At 35.3% G+C, this 14,942-nt stretch overlaps 1 protein-coding gene across 2 annotated transcripts in view; it reads left to right on the top strand.

The window, feature by feature from the left end:
- The window catches only part of TTC39B (tetratricopeptide repeat domain 39B), a 76,396-nt gene that overhangs the window by 54,015 nt on the left and 7,439 nt on the right, over positions 1-14,942 (top strand). For both annotated transcript variants that reach the window (XM_069001169.1, XM_069001170.1), the window contains exons 5-16: positions 1,692-1,768; positions 2,890-2,957; positions 4,940-5,004; positions 5,169-5,274; positions 6,608-6,673; positions 8,291-8,399; positions 9,250-9,317; positions 9,406-9,465; positions 9,768-9,929; positions 11,011-11,102; positions 11,397-11,517; positions 13,442-13,553. In XM_069001169.1, coding sequence (XP_068857270.1) covers positions 1,692-1,768; positions 2,890-2,957; positions 4,940-5,004; positions 5,169-5,274; positions 6,608-6,673; positions 8,291-8,399; positions 9,250-9,317; positions 9,406-9,465; positions 9,768-9,929; positions 11,011-11,102; positions 11,397-11,517; positions 13,442-13,553 — 1,106 coding nt within the window. The remainder of the gene's footprint in view (positions 1-1,691; positions 1,769-2,889; positions 2,958-4,939; positions 5,005-5,168; positions 5,275-6,607; positions 6,674-8,290; positions 8,400-9,249; positions 9,318-9,405; positions 9,466-9,767; positions 9,930-11,010; positions 11,103-11,396; positions 11,518-13,441; positions 13,554-14,942) is intronic.

The following is a 14,942-nucleotide window of genomic DNA, read 5'->3' as shown; positions in this document are numbered from 1 at the left end:
ACTACTGGTGAAGATATTTTTCCACATACTATTGTGGAAACAACAGACTTGTTGTGTCTGGATATTAATAGCCACTAAAGTTAGTTAAATGGTTGGTTCACTGTGTAGACCTACACGTAACCTGACATTACACTATTAAGCTATTGACATCTGTGACTTTTTGTTTTCCAGCAATTTAAAGGCCTATATTTTGAATTTTTCCTTTCAGCATGAAAACAGTCTTTTTTAAAAAGTTGTTTCCAAAGGTTGAACCAATAGTCTCATACAATTAAGCTTGTACTAATGTTTCTTATAAAAACCAAATAAATTTTTTTATTGTTGTTACAAATGTGTTTAGCTTACTTAAAATTAAAGAGCTGTTATTCACATCAGAAATTATCTGAACCGAACATTTTGCTTCTGCTCTTTCTTTGAACAGCAATGAAATAGAATAGAAAATAAAAGTTATTAGTGATCATTATTTTTTTAATTAAAAAAACTTCAGAAAATTGATTGTGAAAGCTAAAGTGTTTAAAAAACCTCTGACAAAAATAGAAATTGTTTCTGCTTTATGGGTTCTTTATCGTATTGGTTAGGCCATATTTTATCACAAATGATCTCCCAAGAAATGACTGCTAAATGTTAGACATTTAACATCATCATCTTACCAATGGCAAAAAAAAAAGGAAATGAGAAAACATTTTCAGATACCATCTAAGAAGAGAAGGGGTCAGCACTTCCTGCATCTTTTTTAGGTGTGCTATCCATTTGCAGTTTCATCTGAACTATGTTGTTTAGTGTGTCGGAAGATTAGATGTCCCTGTAGTCTAGACAGCTGCAATACAGGATTTCATCTCTGCAAGATACGAACTTTAATTCACAAGTACTCTGGTCTAGTCTGTCGCAAAACTCATAAAAAATGCAAGAGGAAGGCAATTAAATGTTCAAAGGTGAAGAATTACCAGAACTTACATGTACCTTAATTGACTGTTTTCTTGTATGCATTATGTTAACTTGTAATGTCATAATCTTGTTGTCAGGATCCCACAATTGTCAATGTGAAGAGTAGTGTAAACAAATTACAAGCTAATGCTTAGTATTTATAATCAGTGACTCCCTGGCTTACAGAGTGCATTCATTTTCTAAATGTAAAATTGTTTCTCTAGCTTCTTCATAAGGCTGAGTTGTTTGTAGTTTTTTGTCAAAACTTAATTTTTGGAATTAAAACATGTACAGTTGAGATCTCTTGGAAGTAAAGTATGCGATTGTTTTGGCATTCTGTCTGGTATAAACCACCATAAAATACTGAAGCATTTATGTTGAAAACAGTCCTCCTTTTGATTTTTTCATTCTAATTCTGAGTGCAAGTCTAAGGAACAGGAAAAAGCAATTCATAAAACTTTGAAGTCCAGTTCAGGTGTCTTGCCCAGCATCAGAGACACCTCTGCAGTGAGTGGAAGTGGGGTTGAAGCTATCATACATTTAAAGTAAATGAATTGAAGTTGCAAGCATGCATTTAATGTTGGGTAGGCTTTTTAGCCTAGAGGCATACAAGTCTTTAGACTACTGAAAGAATTTAAACAGTTGACAAATGATCATTTTGCTAAGAATCTCTGTAAATTTTAGTTGGAAATTATTAAGAATTCCAATAATTAAATTCAGGTTTGTGTTGAAATGTATGGGTTTCTTTTCATCCATGCACACTTATTTAGATTCAGGAAAAGAAGCACAGTGGTGGAATCCTTGTCCAATCTGGTTTCTAAACAGACAGTGGATCAGTTGAGTGAAGGTAAGTGGTTTATAATAGTTAAAAAGTGAAAAAAACTCAAAACTACCCCTACCAGTGTTTACAAATATGCTTAACTCTGTAACTTGACTAATGTCTTACAGTAATAAACATGCAAATCGTGTACATAATCTTTTTTTTCTAATCTGAATGCAAAGCTTCAGTGGAGAATTCAGCCTAATTTTTTTTGTCTCTGAGCATGCATGAATTGAGAAAGGAATGCCTTTCAAAACGTATTATAGGACTGAAGAGAAATTTCTTTTTTTTGACTTAAGACAGCTCCCAAAATTTTAAGAATCATTGATGGGAAGGAATACATCCTTGTCATTAGTTACATTGGAATCCGAATATATTAACACGTTTTGTGCTTGTCTGTTTTGCCTTAAGGTGTTTTGGGAAATGGTATCAGTACATTGTTCATGGCTCTGAAAATGCTGATCTCCTATTTCTGATTCGGGCAGAATCAAGTATGCATTTTTTTCTAACCTGGCACAAGAATCCTCTTTAATACTTGGACACATCAAACTCACCACGTATGCACTGTACATACTGCAGCCTTGTGCATGTGGCTGGTCTTGCAGCATGGGTGCGGAGCAACTCGTGTCATGTGTGTTAAATCGAATGTACTTTAGTGCTGCATGAAGACAGAAAGTCTGCCTGGGGCTTTCAGTTTGTTGAGCATGACTTGGTGAAAACCTGTTCATAATGTCTCAGTGGATGTAGGAAAAGCCTAAACCTCAGTGAGGGTTACCCTTCATCTACAGAAGTTTCTTGTAACACATAGAAGGAGGGCTGAAAGACTTAGTTGCTGTAGGCTATTAAGCTTGGAATCAATGAAAAGTACAGGAGACCGTCTACCAGAATGTCAAGTAGCTTTTGCCATAGACTGAGGTCAGCTCTGACAAGGTTTTGTCTAAGAAGAAGGGAAATAGAAGAATTCTCTTGGGATTTGCGAGTTAAAGCTCTTACTCAGCAGTTACCAAAATGGCAACAGCAGAATTTTGCCTTTTTTTTTTTTTTTTTTTTTTCTTGTCTTGGCAGCATTTTGTTTGTTCCATTGACCCCAAGAAGACAATATTGACAATGACTTTGCTGATAGTAAATAACTTTTCTTTCTTATATAGAGGAAATGCATGCTGAAATCTGCTACGCTGAGTGCTTATTACAGAAAGCAGCTCTCACCTTCGTACAGGTAAAGTCAGTTTTTGATTTTGTGTGGCAGTGTAATGGACAGGGATTAGTTCTTGGAAAACATCATTCCAACAATAGATGTGATATTCAAAACCAAATTTTTTGCTAGTTATTTCATGGCGATGATTGAAAGTATGGTAAATCCTGTGCTGCTCAGCAAAGTTCTCTCTTTCTTTGTGTGAATAAGCAAAGACATTATTGATATTCAGGTACCAAGGTATCACCCTAAGGTATATTGCTATTTTATGCAAGGTGGTATGTTTAAATGATTTGCATCACATCAGTGTCCAGTGCCGGTATAAAATACGCTCAAGTATGAGGAGGTGTGTTGTTTGAAAGTGCAAGTCATTTTTTGCACAAACAGGTAGAATGTGTCACAGCTAGCAAAACTTCAGCTGATACCCACGTGTAATTTCCGGTTCAGTCTTGCTCTCTATGCACTTTGATGTGGTGTCAGGAATAGTATAGTAATGAATGATTATAAAATGGACATGCCTTAGCATTGCTGAGGTAACAGTTCAGCTCCCAGAGAGATCTGGTATTTTGTACTGTCTGGTGCTCTTGATTTAGGTTGTGGTTCAGGGACTTCATGCTACAGAGTTTTCAAATTCAATTTGAAATTTGATTCCTGAAAACAGGAGTTGTTAGTTATACTTTTTTGACATATGTTTATTGTATATATCATGTTTATTGAATATATTTTAGATAATCTCTTCCAATATAAATAAAAGAAAGAAGTAAAGCACGTAGATACTAAGATCAGATTAAGTTCCTTTGGCAAATATTTATGCACTACTTGATCCAGTATTTGGCCAGAAGTGTCAGGAAATAAAATTAATGGAATGTCTGTCTTTCCTATAACTGGCTTTCTCCTTTACTAACCAAGTGGAAGCAACCCTCTGTATTTTTGCTGGGTGGGTGGGCTCTTTTTTAAGCATGAAAAGAATTTTGAAACAGTTTTTGAAGGAGGTGAGTTAGGACTGTATAAAATAATAAAAAACCCCTTAGATGTATATTTTCTCTAAAACCCCACCTCTGTATTGCTTTTGACTGTAATACCCCAGCACTGCTGATTGCTGTCCTGCCCCATATTTTTTGTCTTTGGCTGACCATGTTTCATGTTAGGATAGTGATGATAACAAAAATGTAACCACTCAGAGGGAAGTAGAATTCTTGTACTGAAACACTTGAAGTGTTTCAGACAAAACAGATGGGGTCTTCTGAAATGGCAGTCCTTTATGGAAGCCAGAATTTCCTTTGTTTGATCATTCAGAGGCTTTTTTTTTTTTTTTGATACTTTTTCATTTTCCACGGTGTATATACTGTCCTTAAGTATTTAAATGTACGTTTCTGAAATGCCAGCACATGTTCCCCTTTTGTGTGAACTCTAGGAGAAAAAACACCATCCTGTTGAACTGATACTCTCTTGCTTTTCAGGAAGTTAGTTTTGCTGACACGTACATCGTGGTTTTGTTTTGGTTTTTCTAGAGGTTAGTAAGCCCATATATTGAGTAACACATGTGCTTACTTTTGATCAGCGATGGGATTTATCTGTTTAGGGGATTCTTCAGTTTCTCTTCTGCCAGTTTCTGTAGGCTTCCTTGGATGTGTGAGAATCGCCATTTCCAAATGTTCTAAACAGTTCCTACAGCACCATCTGGTGGAGACCTTTCTTGGTTCATTTATATACATTGGGAATTCGGCTAAAAGTAACACTTGGACTCTCTTTTTCACCTCTCTCTTCAGTATTAAAATTTGTAACATACACCAGAGAAATGTTTCCCTGACAACTTAGAGCAAGTGTTAACATCAGTCTTACAGACACATCTAGTAACTGAAAAACATTTTTAGTGTTTCCAATGACCACTGACTTATAAATAAATGTAAATGTAGCTGGAAGATTTTTATGTATGTGTTACGTGTAATGAACGCACTATATTTATACAGTTATACTGTACATACAGTTAATTTTTTTTCTTCCAGGATGAAAATATGATCAACTTTATCAAAGGTGGCCTCAAAATTAGGACAAGTTACCAAATATACAAGTAAGCTATTAGAAGACACTTAACTTCAGTGTTGATATAAGCAGTTGGAGTGGTATTAATGCACCCAAAATAGAAAGGAATATTTTTGTAGCAATCATAGTTCTTATACGTAATATAATTTCTATGTTGTGTTTCCCTTCCCTCCTTTTTTTCTCCATCTCAAGAGAATGTCATCAGGTGCTACAGATGACTCAGGGGAACAAAAGCAAAAATGAAACGTACTACCAGTTTGAAGGAGGAGTAAATCTTGGAATTGGAGCATTCAACTTGGTATGACTTTTTCCACTACAGAAAGGCCATTGGGCTAATTCTGTAGGACTGTCTTTCTTTGCAGAAACAGTACTGTAACTGATTTAACATTTAGACATTTGTAAAATAGAGATAGAGGCTTTGGAGGTCTTATGAAATATGAAACCAGCAGCAACTTCTGGCATGCATGCTTTCTTGGATGTTTCTACTAGTTTGTTCTGAACTGTTTCATTCTCTGCGAGTAACTAATGTGTGTATTTCTGAAGTGAAAAAACAGCTGCATCTACCTGTGTGTAGCAGGATTTTTTAAGATGCTTGTGCTGTGGTTACAGAATACCTGGAGTGACTGTTTAATTCTAACTCCCCCGTACATCCAATTCTTTGCTTCAGTGACGTACTCTAGATTGACATAGATAATTATAGTTAAAAGAATGAACAGTAGCTTACTGAGTTCGTGCAAAAGAAAATTGCATTTTCTTTGCAATTTGCTACATTTACCTTTTCACATCTGTCATGGCAATGGTGAAAGTTGATTTCTGCCAGCGTGTTGATTTCTGTATCATTCTAGATTGGAGATGACCAGTTTTGAATATGGTCAGAAGAACTCAGGTCTATCTGTACCAGACTTAAAAATTCAAGCAACTATTTTCATAAGTGCCCTGACCTCTCCTTCATGGAGTCTGCTCAGTAGGAGGCTTAACAGAAGAAGTGTCTGATGGGCCGAATGTATTAGGGTGAATGGAGCTTTCTAAAAACTGACTCTCAAGTAGACCTGCTTCTTAATGCTCATTGGAAAGGTGGTTATGGTGTTTATACATTTTCTGTTGTGTAAGATATAAAGGCTGCAGTTACAGAGGGAACAAAAGTGCATATAATAGAAGGCTAAAGGATAATAGCAACAGCTAGTATTTCTAAAACTATTATGCTCACTGATCTGCTAATTCAGTGCTCACACAGGAGAAACAAGCAGAGCTTCTGTGATACTCCCAATAAAATGAAATAATGGTAAAGGAAGATGACAGTTGTAGGTTGTAAGTAATACTAAAATCAATAATGCGTTCATTTGAAAAGGCCCACAATTTTGAAGCAATTCTGACCAGCTGAAGATAGAAACATCTGTCATTATCTAAAGAAGTACAGCTGGATTCTGTCTTACATTTTTCACGCTGAATGATCATCAGAATTCAGAGCATGCATGTTTGCTTTCAAGTTCTTTTGCAGTTTACGTTTTTACTAATGTGTAGTAGCATTTAACATAGTAGCCGGCCTTTTTGGTTCACATTTATAGCTATTTAACTTCTTTTTTGAAGTGTACATGCCTTTAATTGTCCTTTTTTTTTTAAATGTGTTTCAGATGCTGTCACTTTTACCAGGAAGGATCCTCCGACTTTTAGAATTTATTGGATTTTCTGGAAATAGGGTATTTGATTTGATACTTGTTTTTTCTAATTAATTTTTTCTCCCATAAAAGATTGGATGGATTTAATGTCATATATTCCACAGTAAAAGTATAATCTCTATTGTTTATCAGTATTTTAGTGTTGTTGAAAAGATAGGTAGACTAGACGATACAGGCATAAAAGCACACATGATACCCTCTCTTTAACAACTTTGGGAAATGACCAGTTTACTTCAGAGGAGATATTTCCAATGCAATTTCCTTTCCTTTTGCTGATCCTGATGTTTGGGTAGATGGCTTGTCAAAGCTGTAAGGATGTAGAGGATATCAGCTTTCTTTTTTAGTTGATGTAGTCAGAGGTAACGTTCCTCACACCAGTAACTGAAGGAAGAATCACAGTTCTACATTTTTCCACCCGAAATCCCAGCCCATTTGTTTGGAAAAAAGAATTTCTGAATATCATGTGTCACTCTGGAATCTAGGTACATCTTTATCTCATGGATGAGAAAAGTATTTGTAACTATAGCCTTGTTTTGTAAACCTAGACTTGTTTTATAAGTGTTTTACAGCTCTTCAAAACTCTTTTTTATGGCCATAAGAAATGAAAAAACCCAAACAAAACTCATGCAAAAAACCCTAACAAAATAACCCACAGAACTGTATACAATGAAACAAGTTATTAGTGCTACAGTCACCAGGTGGTCTTATTGCTGTTACCTTGCAATATGGTTCTCCTTTTGTAAAATTAAACTTCAGTAGAGACTTCTTTGTTCCGTTTCTTCCTCTGAAAGACCTGGTTCATGCTGAAGCTCTTCCATAATAAACATTTTTCCCTGACTAAAACACAATAAAAGCTGTAAGAAAATGAACAAATGATTTTGAAATATCATCACAATTTTTTTGTGTGGTGCTTGAATTCTCTTATAATTCATCAAGTTGCTACACAGTAAAACTGATCTGTTAATATTTGTTTTGAGGCAAAGTTATGTGTCTGAGGAGTCACTGCTCTTGGGCAGGGAAGCTCTGAGCTTATCTCTACAGCCCCAAAGAGTCAAGCTGTTATGGGTCTAAATGAGAAAGTAAGGGAAGTCTCATGTGTTAAGAGCTGCATAAGGCTCCATGAATCTGGATCTCTATTTAGACATTGATGTATCAGCAGAGGTAATATTTTGGTCAGAACCTCAAAGTAGTGGTTGACTTGATGGAAGAGAATTGAGGATAACCAGGGTTTTCTGTGAAGGAAGACTCACACCAACAAGTAGCGCTGGAACAATTGTGAGAGTTTCCCACTGAATGTGGGTTGAAGGATGTTATTCTGAAAGGCTCATAGTCAGAAAATAATGGGGAAGGGTTGTAGGCCTGTGTGTCTGCATGGTTCATGTGGTGTTCCCATTTCACCAGAGCACTGAAATGCATGTGTGATTTTATTAAGAGTTAGATTAGCCTTCTTCTTCCTGAGTGCTATTAGCTGTGACAGAAATGTTTTGGTAGAGGGTTGTGTTGGATTTGAGATAATAAATACTGCATTATGAAATACTTACATCTGAAACAAAAACTGAATTTTGGTTAGCCGGAAAAAATTCATAGTAACTCTGTATACTCATAGTTAATTCTGCATGTGTTTGTGATATTCCTTAGGAGTTGGGCCTCTGCCAACTACGGGAAGGCGCATCTGGCAGCAGTTTGAGGGCCATTCTGTGTACTTTCACCCTGTTGGTTTATCATACTTACGTCTCCTTAATCCTTGGTGAGACCCACTGTGTAGCTTTTCAGTCATGCTACACCTTATAATAGATACTGTGATTTATTTCTATAACTGAATTTCAAAATTGTGGCCAAATAGGAGTTTGCTGTATACTTAATTATGATCTGAAATTAATATCCATGACAAAGCTATGTATGCAGAAACAGTGAGGGTAGATAGCATTATACCAACATCTTGCTTGATTTGCGGGGCTGTCTCAATACATGATAGCAAAATATTGTAAAACAGTATTAAGTTCAGAAAAGTCATTATCCATAAATTAACATCAGATATTGTGAAAACTATCTCCAGAAAAAAGCCTATACACCCAGAATTAATTGCTTTTGCCATTTAGAGCTAAAAGTCGTAATTAATTCTGTATGCTTCTTTGCCATGTATTTTCACATTCTTTAATTTTTAAGTATTTCAGTCCTTGTCCCTCAGGCTCATCAGGAAATTAAGGAGAACTTCATTTTTTCCAGTATCACTTGTATTTCATTACTGACTTCAAAATTAGGAGAAGAGGCAGCTGAGGAATGTTTTCCTAACTTGCTAAAGCAATTAAAGGGATTTAAAAATATAACTAGGATCTATAATGGAACAGCTTAAAGAATATTCCTATAATTCTAGTCTGTTTCTGCTTACAGACATTTAGTATCTTAAAAGGACTTCGTGTCTTTGGGAAAAGAATTTAGTTTTATAGAAACACAAAATGATGAAGTCATTCTGCTTTCACATAAAAGCCATCATCCATCGATCTATCAAAGTCATAATAGGATTTGAAAACAAAATCTTAATCTGTGAAACTTGGGGTTTTTTAAGTACATTGAGGTTGGTTTGTTATGTTTTCTAGGTACAGGGGAAGCCAACCTTCAGGAAGCAGACAGTCTCCTCGAACCCTACCTCCAGAAATTTCCAAATGTGCGTATTTTCAATAAATTTTGTAACAGAAATGTACTTCCCCTAAGCTCAAAATCCTAACTGGTTATTTTTCTCATGTCCTTTCAAGGGTTCCATTATTCTGTTTTATGCTGCCAGAATAGATACACTGAAAGGAAATTTTGAAAAGGTAAATCAGTTTTTTCTTTCTAAGGTTTTTGTTTAGTGTTCAGCCTGAGGGGGAAAAAAAAATTAGTTAATCTAAGAATCGGTTGGACTGCTAACTATGCTGTTATCCCTATTCACATTCATTGTCAATGTTGATTCCAGCCCTCTGTCTTAAGTGAGACTGAAAGGGAAGTTTATCTCATTTTACTTGTCAGGTGTTCTCCACCTGGGTGCTAGGTAAGGATTTGCTCTGTAATTAGACATGGCTCTCACATGGAGCTGTAATTGAGCCAGTTTTTATCATTCTTCCTTAACTACTCATAGGCACAGTTGAGGTTCCAAGACTGCATAGCAGCCCAGCAAGAGTGGAAACAGATTCATCATCTCTGTTACTGGGAACTGATGTGGTGCTACACCTTCCAGCAGGACTGGCTTCAAGCATATCGGTATGCAGACCTGCTCAGCAAAGAGAGCAGGTGGTCTAAGGTAAATGGGCAGGTGGACATTGTTGTGATATACCAGTTGTCTCTACAGTTAAAGTTACTTTTCAGTTTACACAATAAGTGTAATTCTTGCCTTCTTGAGAAACTCACAAGCAAAGACTCAATGGCTCCAAAGTGTTTTAACTGGGTGGTTGAGGATGAACTTTTCTTTCATGCTTTGAAGCAGCAGAACTGTAAGCAGCAATGCTTTGGTCCCTCCAAAAATGGAGATACTTACCTGAGCTGAGAGAAAGAAGAGGGATAGAAAAACTGTAAACTTGTCTCTCAAGTCAAATTCTGACACTCACTAGTAAAACTTGGCTGAAGAAATGGTGTTAGTTGTTTATAAACAGACACACCTACTCAGCAGATGCTTAGTGAGACAAAATGAGAAGACAGAGTCTCACAAGAAAAGCTGGGTCATCAGATAACCTTTTCCTTGTAAAAATGTTTTTCAAAAGTATGAACCAAGCACAATGTGTCAATAATTTTTTATGCATTATTATTGTCTATTCCTACCTAGATTGCTGTTTTATTCTGCTTAAAGAAAAAGGGTTATAGCATCTAATTCTTGGCAAAAGAGGAAGAGAATAGTATATTCAACATGAAGTGCAAATGTCTTGAATAGCATTATGGATAGAAGAGAGTTTTTTTTTTTTTCGTCTGCAAAACCTGGTTTTTGAACTCTCCTTGAATCAGTACTCAGATATTTCTGTCTGTTTTTTTCAAGCATGTCTCTACATGTAATAGATCCTATAATAACAGTAATGGACTTTGGAACAAGTTGGGTCATTTAACCCCATCTCTTTACCAGTGGTTTGCATAATAAATTCTCCTGTTCTTTGCAGGAGGCACCTTTAACTTTCTGACTAACTAACTAAAATTATTAGTAAATACATTGAAAATAAAATTGCGGCATAAACTATGTGACAAAGGGAAGGCTAAACTTTTGTAGTTCTACCTGCCTGAGAATTCCTGGAAACACTTTGCTGCAGCATTTGGAGTGTGAGATTTGAGTCTTTAGTGTATTGATTGAACACAGCAAATTACATGTGGTAATATGTTGCTTTTTCTTTTTGAAATAGGCAATATATGTATTCCAGAAGGCAGCAATTCTGTGTATGCTTTCAGAGGATGATTTGAAGAGGACTGGTGAGGACGTAGTGTCTTTATTCAGGTAAACTTTTATAAAGCAGCTGGATGTACACTCTTTTTCCCCCCCTGTATTTGTCTTGTGTGACTTACTTCCTGCTTATAACCATAAATGTTTCAGTTTTTCCCTTTGCTTTTAGCATTAGACTATTTAAAATACTGCTTTTATCAGCAAAGATATATCCTACAGCTCTGGTCTGTGTGGTGTAAAACAATTTTAAGATGTTATATTTCAGAGGCAAACAGTAAATCTTGCTAACTGAAATGAGATTAAAAAAAGCAATAAACAACTTATGTTTTCCGTTTTCCCTTCTTGTAGGCAAGTGGATGGTCTAAAACAGAGAATTGCAGGAAAATCTATCCCAACTGAGAAGTTTGCAGTAAGGAAAGCTCGACGCTATGCATGTCCTCAACCAGTGAAGCTGATACTACCTGCCTTGGTATTTGTTCTTGCTTTGTTTTTCATCCTTTTGAAACAGAAAACAAATCAGTATACTTCATTATACAGGGGAGGAATAATATTGTTAGGTATTATGTGTCTGCATTTTTGAAGTTTTTTTTGAAGAAGTACTGCATTCATGCAATGCGATTTTTATGAAAAGTATTAGGGGCTGGATCATACTACCAACTAAGTAGCAGTCCGAAACAAGTGCCAAATTTTTCACATGAAAAGTTCAGTCATACAGAAACCTGCATTCATTTTCTTTAGGTTGGCATGATTTTAGTCCTTGTCTTCTAGACTCATTAGGAAGTTATGAAGTACTTCAGTACTTTTGCTCTTCTGATAAAAATGAAGAGTGGTGGTTGGTTTTGGTTGTACTATTTTTCCTTCCTCATATTAAGTCTGAGTAAAACATGCAGAAGTTAAAGATACTTTATGAATGCTATTCTTATTTCCCATATTTTAACTTTAGTGGCATTAGTATTGCACAGTCTGTTTATATGTGCACAGCAATGATACTTTTCATATATGTATGCTGAAATCATTGTACATGCATAATTTACCAACAACTGTACGTGAAAAACCTAATTCGAGAAGGAATTTCTTATGTTAAAGCCCATCAATATAGAAAGAGGAGTATAAAGAAAACTAGTCCACCAGTTCTAAAATTTATTCTATATTAAATTGCATGTAGTGGACTAAGTAAAAGTTATCTTGAGCTTGTACAGCAGAGTGCTTGTAAGCTGTGAGTATATACGTTTGGTCTTGCTGTCAAATCCAGTATCTTTTAATTTAAGAATTTTTTTCATTATGGATTAAGCATAATCAAACATAGTGTATGGTTTATTTCAGTATGTATAAGTTAGACAAGACTGCAGAATTGAAACAAATCTAGCATGATGTAGTTGGTGTTAATAACACTATTTCAGATTTTGAGAGAGCCAGATTTTTTCTCCTTCTGCAAACCCACATATTTACAATACAAATGGAAGTGGAAATATTTCAACAATGTATTGTATCAGCTTCAGAATGACATTAGGATTCATATTTTAGAGGTGTAATTACAATTACAATGGAACAAATGATGCTTTAGTTTGTGATGACTGAGTAAAGATCTCGTCAAAGCTCCTTGTTGGGTAGCTTAACCTCATTCTCCTTAAGTTTTACCCTGTGATAATGTATCAAAACAAGCATATTGCTTGCTGTTGTGCCGAGGCATCTGGGAAGATTTGTTTCCGGATTTGCCTTGGTTTTTTTCCAACAAGATTTTGTAGAAATCGTAGTAAAATCATATGTTGGATGTGCCTACTGGAATCACATTTTTATCCAGAAAGTTGTATCTACTTCCAGTTTTGCTCTGTATGGAAGGTAACAGTCTATAGATTAGAGCATCTATATATATATAAACACAAGAGGGTGTTTTTGTGTGCATACTTATATAAGTATACTGTATATACAAGCACACACTCAAATGCACACCAAATTTAGCTATCATCCTATAGAAAGAAACTACTTTTAGCTCTTTCTCTAGTTCATGTGGCAGAGGCCACAAGTTGAACCAAACCACCCAGTTTTGCTGATGTGTTATGTGGGTCATGGTAAACTGTCATGTGATAAAATCTGTTCAGTTTAATTTTTGAAGATCTGTGAAAATACATGATAGTATGATCCATTAAAAAGGTTCAGAACATTCAAAACTTGGAAACCCAGGTTAACTTTGCCAACACACGTTCAACATACTTTTTCCTTTCCTATTCATAAACATTTTGTATTGTTTAAAACAAACTTTTGTAGTATTTTTATGTACTCAAAATGTTCCACAACAGCCTTTTCAGAGGCACTCTTTAGTTAAATGTTTATGCAATTTCATGAGTTTTTCCTACCAATTTTTTCTTCAGGGTTGTTTTTGTTTTTTTGGTCAGGAAATGATGTATGTCTGGAATGGATTTGCAGTTGTGGGCAAAAGAGCGGACCTCACTGAAAACTTACTGGTAACAATTGAAAAAGAAGAAACTGCTCTACAAAATGAAACTAGTAAGTGATCAATTAAGGTGGAATTAATAATCTTACAAGAAATGCTGACATTTTTCTATGCTTCTGTCTTCTGATACTCTGCAAAATGAGTGTTGACTTCGACAATGTGTTAATTAAGTCCAAGTATGGAAATTTTGAACATGAAAGTTAGGAGTGGTTCTTCAGTATGTTCTTTATGCAGATCAATTGATGCTGCAGACGAATACAGAAAACTCAAGGACATGAGGTTATTAGTTACAGAACATGACTGGTCTAGCTTAGTTTTTCTTGTCTTTGAGAGTGTTCTTGGACCATGATCTGCTAATGACTAAAATGTCTGAAAAATACTTTTTCTAGACCAATTTATATCACACTTAACTTTATTACAGAGGACACATGCAGTGTAGACTATGACTAAGTATAAAAGATATAATGAAGTGCTATGCATGAATGAGTCTGGTTTTTTGTTCTACTTTCTGGCAAAATAAAACATGTTTGCTAGTTGTAAAATAAACTACACTTAAAAAATGAACTTCGACCATGGTTTTGCATCTTGGGGTAATGTTTAGAGAATCAGCACATAACTTACTCCAAAAAGAATTTAAATTCCATTATTGCAACTGGTTTACTGCACAAGTCCTTGATTTTATTAGATTTTATCAGGTGGGTGCTGTCACCTGTTGTGAATTTTTTGGTAGAATCCTCTTTGGAGTTTTTCTAGAATAAATAGTATCATTTTGCGTGTGGAAGTTTTTAAATGATAATTCACTAAGAATAATTTGTGTTGAACCCAGATTTTAGTCACACTTATCAACAATTTAGCAACTTAGTTTTACCAATGGTTAAAACAGCAATTCTGAAATGTAAGATATATCTAAATATGATTTACAGTGTAAATTGAGGCAATGCATAAGAAATTATATAAGGACATGCAAGAAATATATAATGGTCAAATCTGGATGGTATAAGAAACCAAATTAGAGTAACTTGCATGCCATGTTTGAGTTGGGTTCCTTTATTTTTTGTGGTGCTCTTCACTTTTCTGCAGAATCGGTAGTGTGCCTCTTAAATCTCAAATGTTTTCCTTTTTTGTTGTTGTGATGTTAAAGCAAAACTGTAGTGATATGCAAGGTACTTGCAAATAAAGTAATTCCCATGAGCCCCACATGGAGAGTTCTGGCAGAACCTGTTGGAAATCCAGTGCTGTATTTTGCAGAGGTTTGTACTGGCAGTGCTCATCAGTTTTAACAGTGAAGTAAATTTCCAGTCAAATCCCTAAGAAGATGTACAAGGTACCAAAATAAAAGCAACAGAAATAAAACCACTGTGTTTTTCTTGTGGAAATTCACTGTTTGCAAACAGGAGGTAGTCTGGAAGTGTATATACTTTGTGTCTTTTTTTAGTAATAAC

The sequence above is a fragment of the Aphelocoma coerulescens genome (genome assembly GCF_041296385.1).
Source record: "Aphelocoma coerulescens isolate FSJ_1873_10779 chromosome Z unlocalized genomic scaffold, UR_Acoe_1.0 ChrZ, whole genome shotgun sequence".
NCBI lineage: Eukaryota > Metazoa > Chordata > Aves > Passeriformes > Corvidae > Aphelocoma > Aphelocoma coerulescens.
This window is presented reverse-complemented; position numbering and strand designations above follow the sequence as displayed.